This window comes from Anolis sagrei, chromosome 1 (genome assembly GCF_037176765.1).
Source record: "Anolis sagrei isolate rAnoSag1 chromosome 1, rAnoSag1.mat, whole genome shotgun sequence".
NCBI classification, from domain to species: Eukaryota; Metazoa; Chordata; class Lepidosauria; order Squamata; family Dactyloidae; genus Anolis; species Anolis sagrei.
Window position 1 is genome coordinate 62251614 of NC_090021.1, and position 27898 is coordinate 62279511.

Consider the following 27898-nt stretch of genomic DNA (forward strand, 5'->3'; position numbering starts at 1 on the left):
ACCTGGGCTCCTGAAGGTCTTTCATTCATAGGGATAAACTGAAGTCAACTTGACCATAAATAATAGTTGTTAGTTTCTCAAAATTATTTTTTCTTATTCCTGAAGACTAGAAAATCCTACAGTGAACTGTTGGAGTGAAACCACAGAAGGATGCAGCTAAACACTATATGATCTTTATATTTTGCATGTGGATGTTTTGTTTTGTTTTGCTTCTCAGAAATCAAATGCAATTACAAATCCAACAGATGTAGCTATCTTTTCTTGTATGTTCTCTCTTCCTCTTTGCTGACCAGAAGAAGGATCACTTGTGTATGACTCAATATGACAGCACACACTAACCTTCTGTCAGACATAAAAACAGAACAAAGGTTACGTTCCTAACTCTGGGTTACACCAGTCAATGCAACAGCAGTGTTTGGAGCAAATAAAACAGGTTTGTTCTGAACAGCAGATGCTAGAGAAAATGATGTAGTGTGCTATTGCTTACATCTTGCTTGTGGCGGTTCTTTGAGATATCTGGTCAGACAATACAGGAATAAAATCCATGGGTCTAGGTTTTTACACCCAGGATGGTTTATTATATGTGGTGGACTTGTGGGAAGTATACAAAATTTTGGAGTAAAATATATAATTTGACAGATTTTTAATGTTAATATTCAATTGAAAACAGAATAGTTTCTCCTTGGATAGATGATCAAATGGAGATGAAACATGAAAGATTCATGTAATATATGAGCACAACAGCAAGCTTATTGTATGTAATGGCAAAATACTGTAAATTCCAATGAAGTATATGAATAGTACTTATAGCTGGAGAGGTTATTTTATAGAGTAAGATGTACAACCATAATTTGAAAGGTCAGAAGTCAAATGTAAGTTCCTTTCTTTATGTTCTTTGTTCTTACTTCCTATGAGTTTTTCCCCATTTCTTTCTCCTTTTTTTGGTATATGTTTTTCTTGTTTTCTTGTAATGGAAAGTATTTAATATAATACAATATTTTAATATTTTAAAAATTAACTCACTGCCTTAAACAATAGAAAACAGATGCATTTTTAGGTGAAATATAGCTGCTGGAAGGTGGTTATATTTGGTGTCCATCACTAAATACTGAGTTAGCACCAGCCACAGGCTGTAGAACATTGAGGCTATTCCCATGCTTCTGACTTGCCTGAATGTAAAATACCATTTATTTTGAAAACACACTTAATATGGATTCTTAAAAAAGAAAAAAAAAGAAAAAAGACTAAAGCTTAAGCTAAGTCCTTCCTGCTTAGTCAAGGCTATATGTCTGAAAAGAAGGGAGTCTTACCAACTACAGCATCTGTTGGAAGGACAAAACTAGAAGAACCAGTTCTTAAATGCCCTAATGCTTCATAGTAAATATTTAACAGTAAACAAATCAGCAGTTTATATGCTCAGAAAGATTTATTTGCCATGCTTCATGGACAGATTTGTGTAAAGTGATACTTTGGTTGAACAAAACTCATATTTACTGTAAGCCAGGGCTCTGGAGTGAACCTAAACAAAGATCCCAAGATCAATTTACAATTCTGTTTTCTACTGAAAAGAACCCACAGATCAAAACAGAGCAAGAAACTCAGTACAAATAGAGGCTGTGTTTATTAATCAAACCCAAACCAGTTAAATTCACCCCCAAAATATAAAAGGATTGGTTTTTGGGGCACACCCAGAAAGCAGTTTCCTGCACTCCAATTTTGTCATGTAAAGAAGGGAATCTGAAAACTATGCCAGGAAAAGATGGGGAAAAGGAGGAAGACAACACTAGCGACATCAGTTGCCATATGGGCCTGCTAATGGCCATTATGGGTTTGAAAAAAATCTTCATAGGTGGGCTTTTAGGAATTGTGGAAGTCCAAAACTCCTGGAGGGCCAGTGTTTGCCCATGCCTGTTGTATATACACACATACAGGCAGTCCCCAAGTTATGAACTAGCTTTATAGCTTTGGTAGCATAGGGAAGGGTTAACACCACTGCAGTGTTTGTTTTGCTGCCTGTGCCCTGTTCAGAAGATTTCACCTCACTTTCCGTCCCTGTGAGAATTGGATTTTGAAAAATGTGGCTTTTTGTGGAAACAGGGATTGATGATAAAGCTTCATTGGAGACACCTTTCCCCATGATAATCCTTTATAGGAGTGAATTTCCCTTCCAAGGGGTAAATTTATCTCACTTCCTTTTGTCTTACCCCCATTCTTAACTATGAGTCATTTGTAAATTGGATGTTTGTAACTCAAGGACTGCCTGTATATATATGATTATGAAGAAGCTTATTAATATAATTTATGTGGAAGGGTGGCATAAATACAGTGTCCCTGATTCCTTGATTCACCTCAGTTTCACCACTGGCCTTTCACCTGAAAACCTAGGCAGATGTGAAAATGACCATTCCTAGTCTTGCACAATAATGGGCAGGAAGACAGGTGTGTATGGGGAGCATGCACAAGAGCAGTTGGAGGCAGGTGAGCATGTAGGGACTCACACTCCTTTCCTTTTCCCCACCTCAAGCCCTGGTCTAGGCAGCACCTGCCACAAAAAAAAAAGCATGGACTGCTGCTCAAACAGCCACAATTAACCAGATAAGCACTATCTTCTCTTGCCATCCAATCTTGTACAGATTGGCTTGAAGGAAAAATTCCAGACTCCCGGATATCTAGGCCATTATGCACCAACGACATTAGAAGTTAGGATAAGATTTAACAAGGGCTGCTAACTATTCTGTAAGTGCTAGTCTTCTGGCAGTGTTTCATACTGTAATCATCCAAAGTGCTCATATTTTCTCCGGATTCAGTAATTTTTTTTTTATAAAAGATGAATTTGGGAAGGATGAAGGGGAGGAAAAAAGAAAAAGAGAAACTAAGTAGAGTCAAACATTCTGCTAGAGTTGCTGTTTCCTGCCTTCAAGTTGGTTTTGACTTATGGAACCCTTTTTTCAAGCTTTATTCAGAGGAAGTTTGCCATTGCCTCCTTCTAAGACTGAGGACTTCATCAGACAGGGTGAGGGGAAAGCTGGGGGAATGCGAGGGGAAAGTGGGGGGAAATGGGATGGCCAGCCATCCCACTTCTTCACCTGTCTTTCCTGCATCTTTCCCCTACTGTCTCCTGCCTGGAATCTGTTTGGAGTCGGGTAACACACAACTCTTGAAGATGGGCTTCGGGCTCCCTTACCATGTGCTTAGGAAACAAGAGTCCCAAGAAATTCCCACCAGAAGTATCCTCATGTCATGTGATGGCCTCCATGGGACTCCCGTGGGGCTCCGTTTCCTAAGTGCATGGAAACGGAGGCTGACGTTCATGGGATAAAGTCCTGAGAGAGTGTGTAACCTATCAAGTGGCCTTCTGTGGAGATTTCCACTTTGGAATAAATGAAGGAGGAATGTTGCATAAGAAAATCAAGTCAAATCAGCATTCAAACAGTTTAAAAGTATTTTCATTTCATCATAGTTTATGTCAGCAGAAAGGAAAAAAAAAAAACATAAATAATAAGACCCTGGATTCCATTTGTGGTTAGTGAACATAGCTACTATTTATTACTATATGCTATTCCTTTACATATTTAAATGTCTAAAAAGGTCATTCATTCAACGAGAAAAGCATATGAGGCTGAGAAAGGTTTAGCATAAGCTTTCAGAAAGTCCAGTCCACTTCATCAGATTCACACAAAAGCTTATGCTAGGTATTTATTGTTCTCATTTAGTCTCAAAGGTGGTACAGGGTTATTTTAGATCTCTTTATCCTGAAACAGACTCACACTGAATGAAACAGCAGTGTGTTTACTTTCTAATGATAGGAATTTCCAAACCTCCATTTTAAAATATGGTATTAATAATGTGGTTGATTCAAAGGTTTTGCAGAACTCTTTGAGAAGACTGCATTGATTGGTTAGTGTTGCTATATCCCATTTAACCCATGAGGGAAGAGAGAAATTGGTTGAGCTCTGGTATGTAAGGATCTATTCCTGCCCCTCCCACATGCTCTTTCTTGTTCTAGCTTGCTACAAGGAATAAAGAGTTAGGCTTTAAAAAGCCCAGTGTTTGTTATTTTTCAGTTTAATTCCATCTATTTATTTTATATGAGACTTAAAGGGCCTTTCTCAATAAAATGCATTATATTTCTAAAACTGAAAATGGGAGGAAAATGCTCATACTAAATCCAAGTTACTGAACGTATCCAGGTATCAGGGCACCCCACACAGCCTTCCAGCACCTATACTTATCCTGGAATGGAAATCATTCAGCCTTTCAGGTCTTGTTGGACTGCAAATCTTGGCAATCTGAGCCTAAAAAGGTAAAGGTTTTTCCCTGACATTAAGTCCAGTCGTGGCCAACTCTGGGGGTTCGTGCTCATCTTCATTTCTAAGCCAAAGAGCCAACGTCGTCCGTAGACACCTCCAAGTCATGTGACCAGCATGACTGCATGGAGCGCTGTTACCTTCCTGCAGAAGCAGTACCTCTTGATCAAAAAGCTAGGTTGGCAGAAGCTGGGGCTAACAGCAGGAGCTCATGCCGCTCCTTGGATTCAAACCTGTGACCTTTCGGTCAGCAAATTCAGCAGTTTAACCCACTGTGCCACCGAGGGCTCCTTAATCTGAGCCTAGTCAACCTTAATCTTAATCTGAGCCTAGTGAATGGTAAAGACTACTTGGAGCTCAAATTGAGTAATATTGCAGGAATGGATAGCTCACCCCCCCCCCCCCCGACCTGATTTTAATTCATCTTTGTCCCTGTATTTTTCACATTATTGTAAGAATCAAGTAGGTCAACATGCAATACAGAGGCATGTATGTAAACTAAATAAAAAAGTAAAGCAAATTTTTCAGTAACAGTCTTTTTAAAAGAGGTGACAAAATCAAATATCAATGGGCCAAAGTTGGTGTTGGATAGTGCATGAAAAGTACTCATAGTATTGCTATGAAATATGGCAACTTTTCATTCACACTTTATTTGTTCAGTATGTTTTTCTACAGTATATGGAGAGCATACCTTTGCTGCCATAAAGGAAAAAACTTTCTTTTAGCTTTGAGCCATACTGATTCAACTATTGTGTTTGTCGTCTCTCTTGCAGATGTAATGCTAATTTTTCTTGGGACTAAAATTCTTTGATGAATTTGGTAGATGTAAAAACGTGGTTACATATTTAGCTAGAGGGGGAGGGATCCAGGCAGGTACTGGCAGGACACTAAAAGCAGAGACAGCAATGCCTGGAATTCCAGTGTAAATACACCAGTGAACAATGCAAAATAAAACAACATGTAACCTGCAAGCAAGCAGCTCATTTACCTTGCTATCAAGAAAGGGAGCATTTGAAACACCATTGGTACTGGTTCAAAGCAACCAAACATTCCATAAAAAGTCAGTGTAGGGTAAAGAAGTCCTAACAATTTCTAAAACTTCCTTCCCTTATGTGTATCTTATGCCTCAAGCTGCTAAACAGGTAGAGATTAAAACACACCCTGTTTACTGCAAAACACAATCACAAGCCAGGATAATTAAATAAACACAGTCCAATCTGCCTGAACCAGGTTTTTCAGAGGCAAAAGCTGCAGTATCAAATCCTATGCCTCCTCCAACTTTTGTTTCAGAAAGATGATTTTTCACAAAAGCACATGTGAAAAACTAAATATGAACTGGTTTCTGTAATATATTGAGACATTGGTGTGTATGTGTGTGTGTGTGTGTAGATTTCTTCTTGTGAAAGATGACAAAATGAATCCATTTACAGAAACTAAATGATTTCTTGAGGCTTCATAAAGTTGAATTGTAAAGGATGGAATGTAAATGGGATCTCAGGAAACCTTAAGAAAGTTATTTTTCTAAGGCTGGATCTACACTGCCATATAATCCAGTTTCTGAATCTGGATCTGCTTTAAACTGGATTATATGAGTAAGCATTACCACATAGTCCAGTTCAAAGCAGATAATTTGGATTCAGAAACTGGATTATATGGCAGTGTAGATGGAACCTAAGATGTCTGTTTCCTGAATTCTTGAATCACTAGCAATATTGCCCAAAAGATTTTGGAAGTTATAGTCCAAAAATGTAGCATTTCCAAGATCAGAAATGCATACAAACAAATGCTGACAATTTCATTTCAGTTTTAGATGCCTCTGAGTTTGCAGTTGTTCAAAGAATTTGTGTGAGTTTGTCATATATGAATGGTAATGTTCCCTACATTCAGACACTGTTTTATATACATGCTAATGTACTCTTGGAGCACTTTGCCAAGTATAGCAGACCCAACAATGGCAGCAAACCATGCTCTTCATATATATTTAAATTAACTAACAATACAATAATGAAAAAAACCAAAAACATTTAACAAAACCTGTGAATACATTTTGCTTTTCATGCAAAGGTTGAAAAGGCCATGGACAGAGACGGTCCCCAGGCAAAATGGATGCATTCAGACATAATAAGATATGGACCTAAGATAATGGCTGCACTGACGTAAGATGTACTTTCTTCTTATGCGTGCTAGCCTTGGGCTCCTGTCCTCCAATCCTCCTGTCTTACACAGCCATGAAGGATTAGAAAATTTCACTTCCATTTTTAAGTAAGCCCAATGAAACATTACTGCAATTAAAATAATATTAACAGCAATAATAATTCTACTCTTCCCTTTTCAGTTTGGGATTGGAAGCAGTTTATGACAAATTTTAAAAAAAGATACTTAACATTTTACAAAATATAAAACTATAAAGAGATCAAACAATAAAAAACTAAAACCAGATTGAATCACATGCCATTAAACACATGAATTCCAGCATAACAATTAGCAAGAGCCAGCACATTATTTAGGCGAGACAGGCTTTTTATAATCAATCATCAAATGCCTGTTGAAACAGAAAAGTCTTGTTTGTGAAAAGGAAATAGGAAGGGTGCCAGTCTAATGTTTAAACCAGAAGAGCTGCACTATGTGGGATGGGATGGGAAGCAGTACCACACCCCAAGAGCAGGCCCGTAGCCGGGGGGGGGGGGGGGGCTGAGGGCTGAGTTTGATTCGGGGGGGGGGGGGGCTGAGTCTGAGTGAAAGAGGGTCCACCCTAGCAATCCTTTTGTATCGTTATCCCAATACCCCCATGCATATGGGATATATTGAGTATGGTGATCAGATCATGATATGAATAAACGTAACAGTTTAAATAATGCACCAGTAAGGCCTTCTCGCAGACCATCATGAGAATTTCGGGGGGGGGGCTGAACACCCCCCCCCCCCCCCGGCTACATGCCTGCCCAAGAGCATTATTATTTATACTGCTATTGTGTTAGAGGCGGCAGCTCAAAACCTTGTTCAGTGGTTCCTCAATGAGATAAGTACAGAGACCACCCATGATGCTATGTCCAAAGGATTCCACCTAAATATTACGAAGAACTTCCTGATGGTAAGAACAGTTTGCACCCCTGGAGCGTGGTGGAGCCTCCTTCCCTGGAGGTTTTAAAGCAGAAGTTGGATGGCCACCTGTCAGGGGTGCTTTACTGTGTCTTCCTGCATAGACTGGATGGTCCTTATGGTCTCTTTCTGTGAGCCCATAGCTACTTTCTCACCCATTAAGCCTCACTCTTTGGAACTTCTCATCTATTTCATCTCTTGCTTCACAGGAAATATAGGCCTGAGCCAAATCTGAATAAACAAAGTGTAGGGTTTTGGTCCTTTTTCTTGCAAACAAATGCAAGCAACTCCTTGAGAGAACTCTTGCTGTAAACAAAGAGGGCAGTAGAGGGAAAACCTTCCTTCTGCCCGGTGGCTCTAGATCCCACTTGATATTTATCGTACCTCCACATTGGCAATTTTGACTTTTGAAGATTCAATTATTGTGATTTACTTTCCAGGAATCTCTAGGTCCTCCAGTGTGATTCTATGGTCAACTTTCTCCAATCATGCTGAAAGCACTTTGAAATTTCTAGAGATAACACCTCCCTTATGACCAGCTTCCAGTGGAGGTTGACCACAGAATCATAGTGGAAGAACTAGAAATTCCTAGAAAGGTCTTTTCTCAAGTAAAAACACAGAAATTTCTTCATTCATATTTTTTTTTCTTTTTCCTAAGGGTCCTAACCCCAGTAAATGTGGAGAGCTGACAGTAGTTTCCATTTTGCAAGGACCGGTATATTTTCTACACTGAGGAAAATGCCTGTTTACATGGCGGGTGGGCATATATATATAAAAAAAACCCTGGGAATTCAGAGGTTTTGTTTGTACTGCTTACATATGAACAGAAACTTTTCTTCAGACCAGCTATTCTCCATGTAAGGAAGGGTGGCAGGCCTAGGCATACTTCTATTCTCAAAAAGAAAATATTGTGAATTACACCTTAACATAGCTAAAGAGATGAAAGAAAGCTTGAACGAAATCTCATGTAAGCAGGCAAAGCAAAATAATGCATTTAGGTGGCAGCAGTCACCAACCAAAAAGTGACAGCTTCATCCAGGGTTTGACAGATCATGTTGAATCTCTGTAACAAGTAGGGACTTGACTAACTGAAGTAAGAATCTTTCTTTTTATTGCACCTCCAGAGGACAAATAAACCAGAATAATCAAATGGCATCCTGTCCCTCCAATCTAAATCCTTGAATACCTCTGAGTGAGAGAAAAGGTCAGATGTGAAGCCATCCATTTGTTCCTCTCAGGGTTACCCTCACTGGCATTACATGAGCAGGTGAGTCATGCCTGTACCTGCAAGTCTGCAAGCTGAGCAGCTGGCTTCCCCTCAAGGCACAGAGCCTGAGCCACAAATGCATGCAAGTCTTCCAAGGAGAGACTGTCCACCTAGCACAGAGGGAGGAAGAAAGAAAGAACAATTAAAAAATAAAAATAAAATAGAAGCACAGCCTAGAGCAATGGGATAAGGTCATACTTTTGTCTATTATCTAAATTCCTTGTTCCAGGAAAGTCCGTCTTATGACAGTTTTGCATTCACATGCATTTACTTAAAACCTCAATTTATTTAGAATCCCACCTAGATAAAATAAGTGGTCATAACTTTAGTTTTTTTTTTTGCCTCAGTTCCAGTGCCTTCACCATCCCTCATTCAGACTCTGTTTAATGAACTTCACTCATGTCTTATTCAGAATTTTATAATGATAGACACCTGAATATCTGTTGGTAAGCACAATGCGCATTGTGCTTTTAAGTAATGAAATCTCTTCCTTCACATGTTTACCTTTTGGATTCTCTCTTATCTAAAAGGGCTTATTTGGGTCTAGTCCACAAATCATAGTTGATTATGAAAAAAAGCAATAATAAACATACGGTTACGAGGAGGTCAATATTGAGCACTCTCCTTTAACAACATAACAGCCAACCGAGTTTCATGTGAACATACTACTGTTTTTGAAAAAATAGAATGGGTGGGATTTAGTTTGTACTGCATGCAATGAACCAGCATGGGCTCTGAGATCGACAAGGGAGGCCCTCCTCTCAGTTCCACCACCATCTCAAGGGCAGTTGGTGGGGACAAGAGAGAGGGCCTTCTCCTGGATTCAGCGGCCCCCTGGCTCTGGAATATCCTCCAAAAGAGATTAGATTAGCCCCCACCCTTCAATCCTTCTGTTCCAACCTGAAAACATGGATGTTCAGACAGGACTTTGGCCCTGAGTAGGCTGAATGGGCCCATATGAAGCTGACACTTGGCACCTGCGAATTGATGGCAGTTAGTTTTATCTACTGTTGTTTTAAAATTGTATTGTTTTGATTTTATGCTAACATGTGTTGACGGGGGGTTGTTGTTATAATTTTATGTGACTTGTTTTATACTTTTGTACCATTTTTACAGGTTGTATGTTATACGTGCACACTAGAGTGTTTTGTAAGCTGCCCCAAGCCCCCAAATATTATTATTACTAGAGATACATTTTGAACTAATCTAATCTAGCGGTAAAAGAGAAGATCTTATGTACAAAATTCAGGAGTTCCTTACTTGTAGAGTGAGGTAGATCAGCAAGGAGCAGGCAGCTTCAGTGGAGGCTTCTAAGGCCTGGAGGTCTTCTGCTACATCTTCCAGTTGAAAGCATGCAAGAAATGTGTGATGGCACTGCTTTTCGGCCTCTGGACCCTTGTTGAGCCATAGTGATCTTAACCCAGGAGTCCCACCTACAAAAGAAATACACTGTTTGAACTATTTTAGAAGCAAGCCATGGCAACCTTTGTTCATTGAGCATTGAGTTGGGCCAGGAGACATTGGCTTGCCTACTTAAAACAGCAAGTATAATAACTCAGTTTGTATTAAGAACTTCCATTTTATTTTATTTATCTGCCTCCCAAAGAAGGGACCCAAAGCAGTTTCTAATAGAAATTCAGACAATATCTTGTACAAACGTTAAAAAACATTGATTTGAAACCATTCGTGTTCATACATAATTACCAATGAACTAGAAAATAAACACAAAATGCAAAGACAATCCCTGGTATGCTGCATTTAGAAAAAAAAACCCCTCTCATTAGAAACACTAGAAATTTTGTTCTTCAGTAAAACAAAGGTGACAGTTCTGAAATTAGAGTGATTACACTGAATTCGGTGACACTTTTCTCTTTCTTTCCTAATTATACATACAGACTGCATTCCTTTGGATGAATCACTTGGCTACTATAAATGATGATGGTGCTGAGGTGTCAAACAATAGGTGTAAGAACTGTTTGTTTGCTTAGCAAACAAAACCCTCTTAACCAAATGGTGTTTTTGCCCACAGAGATAAAACAGAAAATAAACATTTTGCCTGTCACCCTCAGGTCAGATTTCTTTGGTAAGACTTTTTATAGATTAAAGCCACAAATTCAGAGAAGATATGTGCTTTCTTATCCAAATGAATATGAAAACGAACAGTATCACTGCTGAAAAATCTTGAAGAACAATTTCATTCCTACATCCATTAGGGGTACTTCTGAGATAACGTTCCTCTGTCTGTCTGTCTGTCTACCTATCACTCTATCTGCTCTTTCTCTCAAGAGAGGTAGTATTAAAATCAGGGACAACTACAATCATGAGGAGAACTGAAAAACTTCAAATGAAATAAAATTAGTTTTGAAGTTCTGATAGCAGTAATTCTGGGGTCCCACCCAGACAGGACCCATAGGCGGGAGCTCTCGGTGCTTCTAGTAAAACCGAATTAATTCGGGATAAAGCAGAAAAACCCTGCTTTGTCTCAAATTTATTAGGTACTTGATTAGACCCAGGTCTTCCTGAAAGACCTGGGTCTAATCCAATATGGGCCAAGTGGGGACAGCTCACTCGGTAGTCCTGGGACTACTGAGGGGGGCAGTCCATAAAGCTCTCTCTGGTTTTCCTGGCTGAATCAGCCCAGAAAACCCAGAGGGTTGTAACCCCCGCCAAAAAAAACCCCTTTAAAAACCCTTTAAAAATAAAATAACTGCCACATCAATTGTCTGGTGGGGACGAGGGACAGGGCCTTCTCGATGGTGGCCCAGCGACTCTGGAACTCTCTCCCACTGGAGATCAGAACCGCCCCTTCTATCCTGACATTCAGGAAACAGGTGAAGACGTGGTTATGGAGACAGGCATTCGATGAGTGAGCCAACACCCTGAGATATGAATGGAAGATGATGTACAATCGATTTTAGTATGACGACTGACCATTGTAGTTTTTGAATATATTTGCTGTTTTAATGTATTATTGTAATATGAATTATGTTGTTTTACTGATTTTATGTGATTTTATGGTTGGAAATCGGTCTGAGTCCCTCAAAAGAGGTGAGAAGGTCGGTATACAAAACTTTTAAATAAATAAATAAATAAATAAGGTGCTGAACAATGGCTTCAAACTACAAGAGAGGAGATTCCATTTGAATATGAGGAAGAACTTCCTGACTGTGAGAGCCGTTCAGCAGTGGAACTCTCTGCCCCCAGAGTGTGGTGGAGGCTCCTTCTTTGGAAGCTTTTAAACAGAGGCGGATGGCCATCTGTCAGGGGTGATTTGAATGCAATATTCCTGCTTCTTCGCAGGGGGTTGGACTGGATGGCCCATGAGGTCTCTTCCAACTCATTGATTGATTGATTCTGTGATTTCTACATGCCAGGAGAGCCCCAGGAGCATGTTAACAGTAGCCAGGTAAGTTATTTTATTTTAAAAGATTTTTAATGGGTTTTTGGGGAGGGGGTTAGGGTGTCTGGGTTCCAGGAGTGCATCTAGGTGCCTATCTCTGAAAGCGCGGGCTTTATGAGTGTATAAAGCTGCCTCAAACAGGGGTTTTCAAACCCAGGTCAGTGTGGACTTCTTCCCTGTGTGCAGCTGGCCTGGCTTATTTGCTTAGAAGTAAGTCCCATGGACATTGAGAACTTTATTGCTATGTGCTTTTGAATTGTTTTCCAATTTATGGTAACCCTATCATGGGATTTTGTTGGATTTATTCAGGTTTGCCATAGCCTTCCTCTAATGCTCAGTTTGTTTCGCCCAAGGTCACTGAACTGACTTCCAAGTCTAAGCGGGGATTCAAACACTATTCTCCAGGCTCAAACACTATTCTCCAGGATCAAATCAATATAATAATAATGATAATAATAAACTTTATTTACACTCCACCACCATCTTCCCATAGGAACTTGGGTAGGCTCACAAAAACACTCCAGAGTGCTGTACATAAAATTAGCAATAGATAAGCATAAAAACAATAACAACAAAAAATTACAACCGCAAACACAGCAAACACACATAACATCACATAATAAAAATGTAAAATTTATAAAACACAGTAGTGCCTGCGGATAAAACTGGCTGTCTTCAATTAATGAGCTAAAGTGCCAGAGTGAACAATCACTAAGTCTTCACATACAACCATTGAAGTCTACTCAAGGTCAAAGGCCTGTTTAAAAAGTCATATTTTTAGGCTAGCCCAAAAGGTCTGGAGAGTGGGGGATAACCTAATATCTCTAGGGAGGGCATTCCAAAGCTGGGGATCTACCACCGAGAAGGCCCTCTCTATCATTCCCACCAACTGCACTTGGAACAGTAGTGGGACTGAGAGAAGGGCCTCCCTCTCAGAGCCTGTGTCTGTTCATAGAAGGAAATACGGTTCTACTATGCTGTCTCACAGGAATCACTTAGCTTCAGTATTTCAAGTTCTAATTATTTCCCAATTAGGGAGCAGCCCTTGAAGATAACTGGGAGTCTCCAGCTAATACAAATGCAGTAGATACACTGTTGAGCAGATAGATACTATGCAATACTGGCAGCAATTGTAATGGCTACTAATATGCCTCTAGAGCATAATAATATTTAAGGCGTAAATTACTTGGGGTCTCAATGTACAGTTGCTTTCCATATCCATGGATTCTGTGCCCACTGGTTCAACCATCCATGGCTTGAAATTTTTTTTCAAAAAATCCAAAAAGCAAATATTGACATTGTTATCTATCATGGGACTTGAGGATCTACAGATTTTGATATCCACAGGAGATCTGGAAAAACAACCCTAGCAGATACCAATAGTGCACTGTATATACCTCTTCAAGAACTTAAGGCTTTGTGATGAAACTGTGGGGGGCTGAAAGAAGCTCTGTTCAAGAATAATCTTTCCTTAGGAACATGACTACAATTGAATAGAGTTTTGTTTTGGTGCCGAAACAAAACTTTTTATGAAAGTCTTAGCAATCTAATGATTTGATCTCTTGATATTTACATGACTTTAACTGTTTAAACTTTTTATATATTGCAATATGTTTTGAAATTCTAAATTATTTTACCACTTTACCATTTTAAATTGCTTTATATTTTTAAATTGTTCTTTGGGTACAGGATAAGATATAGATATTTCAATAAATGAATGTAAGTGAAAAATATATATGAAAAAACAGTAGCTGGGCCTAAAAACTATGTAACACATCTGTGTTAAGGAGCAGCATATCTTTAATTTCAATGGAGCAGAATTTCATCTGTATCTTTGTTACCTTAAAAAGGGGTGGAGAAATTATCTTGCTGGAAGAAGTTGGGTGCAAATTTATAGATGTTCCAAAACAGTCTTTGAACCAGTAAGCAAAATGATATTCGTTTTTATGAGTCTGATTGGTTTAACCTCCTACCAAAGCATTCCAAAATGTAAAAGCGACATGCTGCCAAGCTCCTTATTTGGTATGCTATGGATTCATGTAGAAGAAAATAAAAGCTTCATGGGAGAACTGAAGACATAAGAAACATGGCCTGAAGATTTTAAAGAAAAATCTTTGTTTTGGAACAGAACACTAAAAATAAACGCTGAAATTCTTTTTCTTCTCTTCTAGCGTGTGCCTTTAAAAAACCCAGTTTTGGGGAAAAGGATTTATTTTCAAGGTGGTTTTGGTTGAAGTTCCTCATATTTATACAACAACAATTTTTATTGATTAGCCAGTTGGCCTTATCAAAACAGACAGTGCAAACACAACATACAACATATATCTAATCCTCATAAAATAAAATACAGATACAAATATACAGGTGTTTGTTAGTTTGAAACCAATGTAGCTTCATATTTATACAAAACCTTGCACTTTTTATTCTGTGCAAGAATATCGCTTTTTACAAGCAAGTTCCAGGAGTGGTAAATTGAGATCGTTGCTCTGTCCCAGGTATGGACAAACTTTGGCCATCCAGGTGTTTTGGACTTCAATTCCCACAATTCCTAACAGCCTACCAGCTGTTAGGAATTATGGGAGTTGAAATCCAAAACACCTGGAGGGCCAAAGTTATGCCTGCTCTAACCACTCATAGGATAGATAAAATGTGTCTCATCAAAGTACCTGCTGAACCGTTGATGAACGAGAAGCTTGGATTTAAACATGGAACTAGAACTCTGGAGACCAGCGTTTATTTATTTATTTATTTGCAGTATTTATATACCGCCTTTCTCACCCCTGGGGGGACTCAAATCGTTCTCATCTCTGCTCTGCCATGGAAATCCAGAGTGACCCTGGAACGGTTGCATGTGCTCTACTCTTGAGCTTGGGGCTCTTTCCAAATGACCTGTGAAGTACTATTTCTTTCCACTTATAATGGAAAGAAAAATCAATCACTTTACGTATCAGGGCAATCTACTTGCTCTCCTTGGTACTGCTCAGATTACAGACAGACCTCAGTTAATGAAGTATATGATGCTGGGACAATGTTACTCAACCCTACTAACATTTTCCCATAGGACAATTTTGGTTTAATGCCTAACATATGGTCTGCTAAAGTGACATCACCAGGTTACTGAAAATATTCTTGTTCTATTCCTTTCAAAACAATTCTGGTGAGAACCAGAGTGCTGGAAAAAAAATGGATTCAAATGGTATTTCCACCCAAAAGATGACATGGTATTTGTGGTCCATAAATGCCTTCATAGCTGAAGCTCATGCACCCTTTGCCATAAATCTTCCTGTACAGCAATGAAGACCTCCTATAAGAGCAGGCAAAGTATGGAGGACAGTGTTTCTCAAGCTTCCTAATGCCATGACCCCTTAATACAGTTCCTCAGGTTGTGGTGACCTCCAAACATACAATTATTTTCGTTGCTACTTCATAACTGCAATTTTGCTACTGCTATGAATTGTAATGTAAATATCTTATATGCAGGATGTATTTTCATTTACTGGACCAAATTTGGCACAAATACTTGATACGCCCAAATTTGAATACTGGTGAGTTTGGGGGTGGGGGGGTGGGGGGGTGGGGTTGATTTTGTCATTTGGGAGTTGTAGTTGCTGGGATTTATCATTCACCTACAATCAAAGAGCATTCTGAACTCCAGCAATGATGGAATTGCACCAAACTTGGCACACAGAACTCTCATGACCAACAGAAAATACTGGAAGGTTTTGATGGACATTGACCTTGAGTTTTGGCATTGTAGTTCACCGATATCCAGAGAGCACTGTGGACTCAAACAATGATAGATCAGGACCAAACCCGGCACAAATACTCAATATGCCCAAATGTGAATACTAATGGGGTTTGCAGAAAATAGACCTTGACTTTTGGGAGTTGCAGTTGCTGAGATTTATAGTTTACCTACAATCAAAGCACATTCTGAATCCTACCAATGATAGAATTGGGTCAAACTCCCCACACAGAAGCCCCATGCCTTGAAGAGACTCGCTGGCACAAGCCTCCCTCCAGCCTTGCACACTTTCCCTCTCTTGCACATGCTCATCATGCTGCCATGTGCTAAGCATGCCTGCTCTCCACTCCCCACTTGGCGTCTCAGAAACAGCCCTGCCCTTGGCTGAGAGGCTAGCTGAGAGGCTGTCCAATCACAGCAGAGGTGGGAGGATTCGCCATCTCCTGAGAAAGACAGGTGGAAAGATCTTCAGCCTTCTTTGCCAAAGGGGTTCCTAAGACTATCAGAAATATATGTTTTCTGATTGTCTTTGGTGATGCCTCTGAAATCCCCAAGTTGAGAAACGCTGGGGTAGGATATGGAGCAAGGCTTTAATGAGAGTGGCATCCTACATGTGTAAAAATCCTTTTCAGAAAAACCCCCTCAATGTATCATTCATTAAGTCAGTGAGAATAATTGAATATGAGAATTATATCTGGATTCTTTCCAATGTTTTATTTAGACACTGCACTAGCTGCCATGAAGCTTTCATTATTGCACTGCTGTCCTTTTGTTTTTAACACGTGGAATTCTACTGGTTGATGTTTATAGTTATTATAAGTCTTAAGCCTCCCTGAGGGGTTATAAAGACAGCCTGGAATACTAAACATATCAAAATTAAATTCATTTATGTAAGCTGACATTTCTAAACTCTCTGGGTCTCCAGAACCAAACTGTCTCAGCGAATAAGAATGCAACCATCATTACATATTCTTAATAGTCAAACACTTCACACTGATTGCAAGTTCAAAACCAAGATGAAATTTCACTCTACCTGGGAGTTGTTTGGGTTGTACCAGATCTGGTTGCTGTAAAGGATTCCCAGGATACACAAACCACTCCTTTACCACAGGACGTATTCCCTTGACATCTAAATAAATAAGCATTGGATCAATCAGTGAAAGTAAGAAATGAAAATTTTCAAATGTGTTTTATTTGGAAATGGTTACTAAGTGTGATCTCAGGATGACTGTATGAACTTACAGATTTTAAGAATGTACTCCTATAAGGAAGATATCTTGGCAATGGCATGTCTGGGCAGGTTAGTGTCAGTAATCCCCACTCCTACAGGGCTCTTTCAAAGGGGAATTTGTACAGATCATGCAAGAGTCAAAATAAGCACAATGACATTGTGCAAAGATGAGAGCAAGAATGCAGACAATTTTCCCGGAGTCATTTCCTTATCAACTGGGTTTTGTTGCCAATTGCAGAAGAGCCCTCAGGCAAGAGTAACTCCTTGTGTGGGTGTACCTCCCAATGATTCAATTGGTAGCTCTGTATGTTTCAAAGACACTTTACTAATAGTAGTGGCCAGTGGAATCATATATCCTTCTGCTGGAGAAGTTTGCTCAGTTTACTGATCCCAACAGCTTTTTGTGAGATCGGTGTTGTTTGGGATAATGGCAAGTCTTTATAAAGAATTAAGCTACTGCTTCCCATCCTCCTTCATAGGCAAGTCGTACACTTAACCAGCAATTCACCAGGCAACACATTCACATATATAAAATAAAACATCTGAGCAACCACGTTGAGCAGATACATTCATGTAGGTGCCTACAAGCAATTACAGTCTATGCGCTTGGATCTTGTGATTTTAATGTTTTATTAGGTGTTTTATTTCTTATATTTCATTTTTTAAATGTCTTTTTTCTTATCTTATAGTTAATTGTCATACTGATTTTATGCTTAGTTATATGGTGTTGATTTGTGATTTGGTTTACATATGTATGGCATTGAATTTTGCCATTATCTCTGTGTAAACCGCTTTGAGTCCCCCCAGGGGTGAGAAAAGCGGTATATAAATGTTGCATGTAAATAAATAAATAAAATATAAGAAAACACAGATTAAGGCTGCCATACCAGTCCAGTTTTGAGTACAGGATATTATGTTTGTTTGTTTGTTTGTTTGTTTAATATTCCACCTTTATCCCAGGACAGGATAGGAATACACCATTAGCTTGGAAACCTCTACCAACATAAACTGTTTAGGATATTTAGAGCCAAATTGTTTACTACAATAATTTCAAACAAGAATTTAGAGATGAAAAGATAAACAACTAAGACACTGCACTGTTGTGACAAGACAGATAGCAATACATGCTGATTTAGGTACATCACTGTTCTTGGTAGGCCAAATAAGCAAAGTCAACCTTAGCAGTGAAACATGGATATTCCACCCTGTATGAAAAAAACCTCCTAACTTTTAGGTGTGGGGCCTAACTACATGAAGGCACTAGAGCCCATGAGACCTTGGAAGCTAAGCAGGATCAGATCTGATTAGTATTTAGATGGGAGATTGCTAACAAATACCAGTGTTGTAGGTTTTATATTTCAATATGGTTTTGCCAATTCCTTCCTTTGAAATATGGACTATAGCACCTGCTATTTATAGCTGGCCCCTCAACCAAGAACTAACCATGTCTGACCCTTCTCAACTTCCAAAATTAGACATGATCTGATGCCTTTTAGAATATTTAGGGAGTAAGATCCAGCTGCAGTATTGGCTTAAATTACTTCAACAACAATCTGCTCCAAGGATGCTGAGAGCTGTGCTGGTGGTAGTGTAACTACCAGCAGATCCAACCAAGTCAGAGACGTCTCAGCTGAGGAGTGGAACTAAGAGCACTTAACCCATTCGCACTATGGAGAAACAAACCAAAATGAAGTCTATACTGACTCAGTTGATGCCCAGGATAAAAAGGACCCCGATGGATGCTGCTGATTCTGGACATCCATTGACAAGTGGGCTACAGAATCAAAATACAAACCTCAGCTGCTGCAAGAAAATCATACAAATGGACGACAAACAGAGGCACAACTCTGTGGCCCAAATGATTCATTGGGACTTATGTCACAAGTACCACCTGCCAGTAGTAAAGAACTGGTGGGATCATAAACCTGCAAAGGTAGTAGAAAATGAACAGGCAAAAATACAGTGGAACTTTCAAATCCAGACTGATGAAGTTTTGGAACACAATACACCAAACATCATGATTGTGGGAAAGAAAAAAGTTTGGATTATTGATGTTGCCATACCAGGTGACAGTTGCACTGAGAAAAAACAACAGGAAAAACTCAGCCATTATCAGGACCTCAAAATCAAACTGCAAAGGCTCTGGCATAAACCAGTACAGACGGTCCCAGTAGTAATTGGCACACTGGGTGCTGTGCCAAAAGATCTCAGCGGGCATTTGGAAACAATAAACATTGACAAAATCACGATCTGTCAACTGCAAAAGGCTACCTTACTTGGATCTGCGCACATCATTCGAAAATACATCACACAGTGCTAGACACTTGGGAAGTGTTCAACTTGTGATTTCATGATATGAAATCCAGCATATATATATATACTGTGATTTTGTGTCATTAAAATAATAATAATAATAATAATAATAATAATAATAATAATAATAATACTTTATTTATATTTCACTGGAGGGACTCAGGACAGATTCCAAACAAAAAAGACAAACATTCAATGCCCAAACACAACAAGAATACATCTATAGTAAAGAAATTTGACAACCCAACATATAAAAACAAATTATGACTTAACAACTAAAATTAAATTAAAAACGCAGCCTGTTACATCAGACATAAGACAAAACATCAAAAAGAAATATCAGTCTCCCATGATCTTTCTTACCAAATTATCAGATCACAAAATTTCCAGAAGTCTTTGATTTAAATGCTCACTGCACCAGCCAGTAAGTGTTTGTAATAACAGACTTGCAGAGTTATTCTGTCTGTTGTTTCTGTATTTATTGAGAGTATGCCTAAGCTACAATGTTTCAAAGAGTATTTTGCAATCATAGTTCTCAATAACAAAACTTTGAGAATGCAGTTCTATGAAAAGGGCAGGGTATTCTCAGCACACTCACAAAATTGCAGTTCCCAGGGTTTGTTGGGTGATGTATTTCCCAGTTTAGCCAGTTTCAAATCAATTTAAATTTGCACTGTATATGCACTCTTTGATATCTTCCCCTTACTGTTTATTCTGGGACTCAAAGTATTTCAAAATCAAGTATAAGAATGCTGAGCCTTTCTGGCCAGATCATGAAGATTAGGAGTGTTGCCAAAACATTTCATTCCATTCCGATGGAACCAGCAGGAAACATTTCCAAACTGTGCATTTCCTGTGGTTTCCTAACAGAGCTAAACAAACACTCTCATGACTTCCACGCACAGCAATGTAACCTCTATATATTTTGGTTTTCCTATGTCAGATTTCCACAGCCTGCCCTTCTCCACTGTCTTGGATTACTGTTCCCATCACCCCTAGCCACAACAGCCATGCTAGGTTAGGCATCATGAGAACTGCAGTCCAACACATCTGGAAAGCATTCAGTGGTCATCTACACATGCCACAAATGGTAATGCTGATCCTGAATGGGGTACTCTAGATCAATGCCACTAGTGACCACATTGAGCCAGCTCAGTGGCTGGCAGGTGTCTACACTACATGGCACCAAGCTGCCCCTATGACTGATGCCATCCACATGACCAAATGGCACCAAAACCTGTTTGGAACTGCAGGACCACCAGAAGTCAACTTTCTCATGTTGTTCTGGGTTTAGCAGTGATCATAGGACATGAAACTGGCAATGGTCGTCACTCATTGCATCTAAGGACACTAGCCAGAATGACAAAATAACTTGAAAAGGGGGAGGAGAGAGGAGAAATAACTTCCCCTTTTCCCCCTACCCATCTCCAATCATTTCATTGCTATGATTAGCGCCACTGGATGAAATGGCTGATGATCACCACAAGTTTGGAGCCCTGCGGTCACTGCTAAGCCAAGATGATGGGGATGTGCAATGCCCTGTTACTGGACTGCCCAAGTGCAGCCACTCTGAATGAAAAGATGTGGGTTGACTCCAGAGTGAAATCATAGAGCTGACAACTTTTTCTAAAGAAGAAACAGTAACGTTCTCGTGTTTGAAACCTACAAAGCAAGTCTAAACACAATGGTTCCGCTTCACTTTTTGATTGTTAACAGCTTTCATCAGTATTTTATACGGACACTTAAAAGAACAATCTCCTTAAATGGTTCAAAAATGCACCAGCACACCGTTCTGATTTTAATGAATTCTAATGGCCGTCTCCCTGCTAATTCCATGAAGACTTGCCTACAGCACCAATACCAAAATTTCATACAGATGTGAATCTCTTCAAGGAAAAGATTGCTTTACCATTCACAAATATCTTCCAAAAATACCCTAGGGAATAAAAATGTGAGGCAGTCATTCTTCTGTTTCCAACTTTATCCAGCATTGCAAAATAAATGCCAGTGCCCTCCTTACCTTTTGCTGACTCCAGCAGGATGGAATAGATATGCTGACGTACAGGGCAATATACATGCGCCTGACTGGGAAGCTCTGTATCATATTCATCTTCCAGTGTGTTGCTGCATTCAACCTCTCCGCCACTCAGGACATTATACATCATGTAGCTTTCAGCTCTCACGTGCTGTTCTTTCGCTATCTATTCTCAGGTGAACAAAAGATATTATCCGTTGGCTTTGTAGTCATTTTGCCATCTCTTGTCATTTTATACTTTACAGCTTTGGAAGCCCAATGGGGATTTAAGAAGAGAAGGGCAAATTATCTAAAAACAAAGTACTTTAGGCAATAAAGGGAATGATAATCAAACAACATGTGTAGATCATATGTATGTGTACATAGAATGGTCAAGGTACAACAGCCGGTAGTGCAGCTGGTAACTTTAGAAGCTGGAGTTAACAGTCTTACAAAGGGCTCTTTAGATAGCTATGTCCATTGCCAGAGTTCAGAAGTACACAATTAACATTTTTCTCTTATGCACACCCAGTGTTCTGTTACATTCTCAATATGTCACACCAAAAAAACAAACCAACTGTTTGCTGAACTTGTTAGAAGCACAAAAAGCAATCAAGCTTGCTATGATTACTAGCATCAGTCCCAATGGAACCTAGTAAAGTATGACTCCCGTATCTGTGGGATGTGCCGTCATTTATCAAATTCTGACAAAATATGTTATCTCTAGGCATCTTCTAGGTCTTCCAGTGTGACTCTATGAAGTCCTTCATTTCAATAGGGTTCACTTTTATCTATGGTTTAACTTATCTATACAAAGTCTGGTAATATATCTTGTGCAGATACAGGGGTCATACTGTATATTCGTGCTGTTCCATATGTTGACACCAAGTTCCACATCAGTCATTATTCTGTGGGTGGGTTTCCCCCAGACTGCAGCATTCATGCCCCAGTTTAACCACTGGCAACAAGTCATGTAGAGCTGAATTACCTGAAAAATCTCCTGATCTATGCACAGAGATGTGTCTTGTTTGACAGAGGCTGATGAGTGATCTGAAAAGTCAGAAGGGAGCCATGGAGACATCTGCCCAGGTAGAAGATAAGACTCTATTCCTTTGTAAAGTATAGACTTGTCTAATCCCAAAGGCACATTTTCTGCCAAAGCAATCAAACTCTCATATGAACGTGGAAGAGTTGAAATATAGTGTGCCACTGCTGGAATTATGCTAGTCTTTTTACCAGAGCTCTGGCTTTTTGCACCATATGAAGCAACACATTGATTCCTAAACTCTGCCATGGCCCACTCTGGAACGGTATCTGTGCCAAGAAGGCAGGCCAAAAGGGGAAGTTCAGTTACTTGCAGGCCCAGGTTGCTGCAGAGGTTCTGCCTTGAGTACATGATGGTTTCCAGCTTATCCAAGCAGAGGTTATTAATGGAAAAATATGGAGAGGTGTCATAAATCAGGTAGTCTGTATCTTCTCCAAGAACACCCATGCAATTGTTCTGCTGTCCATAAGAGGCCACTTCATAGTCTGCCTCTTGCAACGAACATATTGTCTCTTGACCAAGAGTCTTCAAAGCAAAGCGCGTAAAAGTAGCCAACCCAGATGGAATAAAGAACATACTTCTCCTGGGTTGTTGCTTAGTGGCTTTGATAACCTGAAAGATCCTGAAGATTTCCTTGTTATTTTTCAGTCTTCGTTTGACCCATTCATCTCTTTTTTTCTGTTCCACCACTCCGTCAAAGTAGAACACCAGTTTGATACCAGCTGCCATAAAGGCTTTTATGAAACTATCCAGATTGGAAAGATATTCACGCCACTGGCCACCACAAACCCATGACTCTGGTGTGTACCAATGCCGAAGACAACACATTGCATCTACTACAATAACAGGGTCAGACCCGGGATACTGACTGCAGTGATTTTCTGCCATTTCTTTCAGGTTGACAACTGCACAAGTTCCTGGGCAAGCACTGGTCACAAATGATTGCAAACCTCTAACACCCATCTTGAGCGATATGTACAATTCTATTTCTTCAGTAATCTAAAAGAAGAAGAAGAAACACGTAACATTTATTTGGATGACAGTATCAGTAATGTAGACACACCATTGTGAAAGAGATATGACTTAGGGTTTTCATGAAATATTATGCTAAATGTAATTCATTTGTTGTTAGACCTTCACATTTGTGGGTTGAACTTTTGCAGATTTCATTATTTCTGGATTTGCTTAATTTAGGTCCCTTCTACACTGTCATATAAAATCCTGTCATTATCTGCTTTGAACTAGATTATATGGCAGTGTAGAAGGGGCCACTGTCTCTCTAACCATCTCTAGGTCCGCTAATCTGTCAGAAGCTGACCATGAATCATGCTAGAATAAGTAGAAATTCAAAGGGGAAACATTTCTAGTTATTGACCACAGAGCCACTGAAGGAGCCCAAAATACCGAGAGAGGTGTGCTTTCAAGTTTTTTTTAAAAAAAATCTTGAAATCTTTGAAGACTCTCTATCCTGGAAAGGGAAGCCAGAAGAACAGCTCGACCTCCCACCCTGCTTCTCTCCTTCTTTTTCTCTTTTTCACACACACATACATGTGTGTGTGTGCAGTACACGTTAATTTCCTACATAGGGTGCGTGGGAAGGATTTTGAATCAACTGAATGGCATCCAATGCAACATGGGAAAGTTATTGTTATTGCTAGAAAAACACAACAAACAGATGATCAATTCTCCCCAATGCAACAATTTTTCAATGATGAATCAAAGCCAGTTTTACAGTGACACTGTGAGAAAATACAGAGCATTGGGGGGGGGGGGTTGTAAAAACAAAACCAGTGGCCCACAACGTGGTTCCCATACCCTAACTGTCCTGATTTGACAGGGATAGTTTGGATTGATTTTCTGATATCCCACTTTTTCAACTGCCTAGAAACTGTCCCAGTTTCTCCTCATCCTACCCTTTTGTATTCAGCTTCCTTCAGAAGCTACAAATAGAGGCCCCATCCTCACAACTGAATAAAATCCCACATTATCTTCTTTGAACTGGAATATATGGCAGTGTGGACTCAGATAGCACAGTTCAAAGAAGATTTTGTGGGATTTTCTGCCTTGATATTCAAGGTTATATGTTTTTGTGGAAGGGCCCCAAATTCAAACTGAGCCCTTCCTTCTTGTGCAGAGAAAGAGAAGAGAGGACATGATAGTGAAAGGGTTAACAGAACTTAGAAGTGTTTAAGTGCTGAAATGCAAACCTAAAGAGAGGCTTGTCCCTCTCCTCTGGCCTTCAGAAGACCAAAAGCTAAGAGGAGATAATGAATCTGGAAGACACAAGATACTGTATTGTCAAGTTCGCCTAGGGAGTACTCAGGGTGGGTTAACACCCAAAATGCTTATCTGTAACAATAATGTGTGTGTTTACGTAGTTTGTAGAAGGTTAGCAGTGAAAGACACTGAAGTGGCAAAATATGAGAAAAACATGTTTTTGAATGGTTGATCCGATAAGAGAGGTGTGTGCCCATGACACAGTGAAAAGACATGTATATAAGGTGACTGAAATATCCAAATAGGAGAGACAGCTTTTTTTGAAGACACTGGTTTGTCTTGCTGTTTCTCCCTGTGTGGCCACACTTGAAATAAAGAGACTTCTGCTTTACCTCTGGAGACTAGACTCTCTTCATTTTGCTGCCCTCTGTGACGGACTCAGCAAGGACCCCAAGCAGGGGGTCCCCTACATTTCTGGAGGTTCCGCCGAGATATAGCAGAGGTGCCAGTTTGATGAGATTCTAGAGGTTGTTGGCAACCCATTCCTGAAGGCGAAGGCTGCCCAATTGGGATGTATCAACAGAGGTCGAGAAGGGATCCCAAAACAACAGACCGATCCTTTTGTTCATCTTTGTTGGGTGCCCTCGCCAGCAGGAACGCTCCACTTGAGAGGAAAGTTGGAAATCTCATCCCCAGGAACGTCAGGGAACGCAAGTCATCGTGACCAGGCGAGTAGAGTTTTTCTTGGGGAAAGGGAAAGTCTAGACTAGTAAACAGGCGCCAGAAGGGTGGAAGGTTGGAAAGTATTGTCTGTTTGGGAGTGTGACACAACTGAATAGGCACCACCCTTAGGAAAATGGGGCAAAAAGGGAGTAAGAAATGCTCAAGCCCATTGGTATGTATGGTTAAGAATTTCTCTAAGTTTAGGCAACAGATGCCAGGATGTAACAATGCCCAGAAATTGCAATTTCTGTGTCAGGTGGAATGGCTGAAATTTAATTTAAATCCCAGATGCCCAGAAACTGGAACTTATGATTTGAAAATAGTAAGGCAATGCCTTCGTTACATAGCTGCCAACCATCTAGATTCAAGAATGTATGTAAGGGTTTAACCGAAGGAAAGGCAGGATGAATTGGATACAGAAAGGGACCATATGTGTCATAAGTACTTTTAAAAACATTAAATAGGTTCTTTTATTCCGCTTTTAGTGAGACAGGTTGCATTAGGCACTTTCAGAGAAAAAATAGACACAGACTCCAGTACTTACATGCTCTGCTCCATGGGAAGGACAGAGGTAGTGTATTTAGAGAGTGTCAGATATGCTATGGGAAAGCATGATTCTGGACACTTTGGGGCTTCTTTCTCAAGGGAAGAGGAAGAAGTGCGCTTTTGGAGTCTTAGATTTTGTGCAGGAAGTCAGGTTCTGCTGTATGGAAAACAGAGGTCTGGTCCTTGGCATTGTGCTTAGGGAAAGAAGTTTTGGCATTTCAGTGTTTTGAAGTTATGGCATTATGGAAGTTATGGAACTGTGCATTGGCAGGCTGCAGGAAAGCAGGGTCTGGCCTTACAGGTGCTTCTCCAAGGAGGGAGAAAAGGATATGGTAATATTTGGATGCATGTGGATGAATGTTGAGTGAAAATATAATTCCCCTTTGTTTGTTTGTTAACCAATGTAATTGTAAATCCAATGTAGTTGCATAGAATCTGTATGTCTGTATGTCCAATGTCATTCTTTGTCTAAATGTTTTCTGTAATCTTATATACCTTCTCACACTGGAAATTGCACTAAAAAGAACCTATGCTTTAAAATCATTGAAAAGTCCTTCATGACATATGTAATTTTAGATTTTATTTAGTCTCACTCTTATTTATGATAGTTTTCATAAAGTGTTTGCAGTTTTGAGCAGAAGACCCTCATCCTTATTGATTACAGGCTAATGACAAACAGAAGTGGGTTCATCCGAACCAGGAAAAACTTGGAAAGCTGTGCAAGTTAATTAACAGTTTTCATAGAATCATAGAATCATAGAATCAAAGAGTTGGAAGAGACCTCATGGGACATCCAGTCCAACCCCATTCTGCCAAGAAGCAGGAATATTGCATTCAAATCACCCCTGACAGATGGCCATCCAGCCTCTGCTTAAAAGCCTCCAAAGAAGAAGCCTCCACCACACTCCGGGGCAGAGAGTTCCACTGCTGAACGGCTCTTACAGTCAGGAAGTTCTTCCTCATGTTCAGATGGAATCTCCTTTCTTGTAGTTTGAAGCCATTGTTCCGCGTCCTAGTCTCCAGGGGGGCAGAGGGCGGGCTTGCTCCCTCCTCCCTGTGGCTTCCTCTCACATATTTATACATGGCTATCATATCCCCCTTTATTTGGTTTCTAAACAGGAATGCAACTGGCCACCAATTAAAAGGATGCAAAGCTTATGAAAAAAATTGCAATTGGACTATTAATTGGAACAGTAAATATATGTATTGTTTGTGTTTTATAGTTTTTAAGGAGTGCAATAATAATAATAATAATAATACATGACTGGTAAAGAACAATTGCTCTAACACGAATGAAAGCAATATATGGTATAAAGTATAAGATTTATTGTATAAAGGGTATAGAAAAAAATAAGGATGAAATGATGTTTTGAATCAGATCAACCAAGTGATAGAAGGAAAGACAGAGAATACAATGGATGGAGAATATTGAGCTTCAAATAGAGAAGTACAGCTTTGGTATATGGGATTTTTCAAATAGCAAATGTGATTTTATTTATTTATCGTGTCATCAGCAACCATTGTATTACAATTCTAACAGAGCAAAACAAACACAGAGATTAAAAAGAAAAAGAAAAGAAAGAAAGAAAGAGAAAAAAACCACACAGATTTTGCAAATTTGGTATTTGGTTAAATGTCCTTTGATCAGTATCTGGCCACTTGGAGTGCCTCTGGGGTTGCCGCAAGAAGGTCCTCCATCGTGCATGTGGCAGGGCTCAGGGTGCATTGCAGCAGGTGGTCAGTGGTTTGTTCTTCTCCGCACTCGCATGCTGAGGATTCCACCCTGTGGCCCCATTTCTTAAGATTGGCTCTGCATCTCGTAGTGCCAGAGCGCAGTCTGTTCAGTGCCTTCCAAGTCGCCCAGTCTTCTGAGTGCCCAGGGGGAAGTCTCTCATCTGATATCACCCATGAATTGAGGTGCTGGATTTGGGCCTGCCACTTTTGGACTCTCGCTTGCTGGGGTGTTCCAGCGAGTGTCTCTGTAGATCTAA

At 39.8% G+C, this 27898-nt stretch overlaps 1 protein-coding gene across 4 annotated transcripts in view; it reads right to left on the bottom strand.

Annotated features, from left to right (window-relative positions):
* FAM120B (family with sequence similarity 120 member B) overlaps window positions 1-27898 on the bottom strand; it is a 52268-nt gene that overhangs the window by 13785 nt on the left and 10585 nt on the right. For 3 of the 4 annotated variants that reach the window (XR_009629933.2, XM_067465535.1, XM_060753777.2), the window contains exons 2-6: window positions 22365-23420; window positions 21383-21563; window positions 16852-16947; window positions 9934-10106; window positions 8691-8783 (exon numbers count right to left, since the gene is read on the bottom strand). Coding sequence is in view for 3 of the 4 variants with exons in the window: in XM_067465535.1 (XP_067321636.1) it covers window positions 8691-8783; window positions 9934-10106; window positions 16852-16947; window positions 21383-21563; window positions 22365-23384 (1563 nt within the window). In the remaining variant the exon portion in view is untranslated. The remainder of the gene's footprint in view (window positions 1-8690; window positions 8784-9933; window positions 10107-16851; window positions 16948-21382; window positions 21564-22364; window positions 23421-27898) is intronic. The other variant, XM_067465539.1, reaches the window with a different exon arrangement.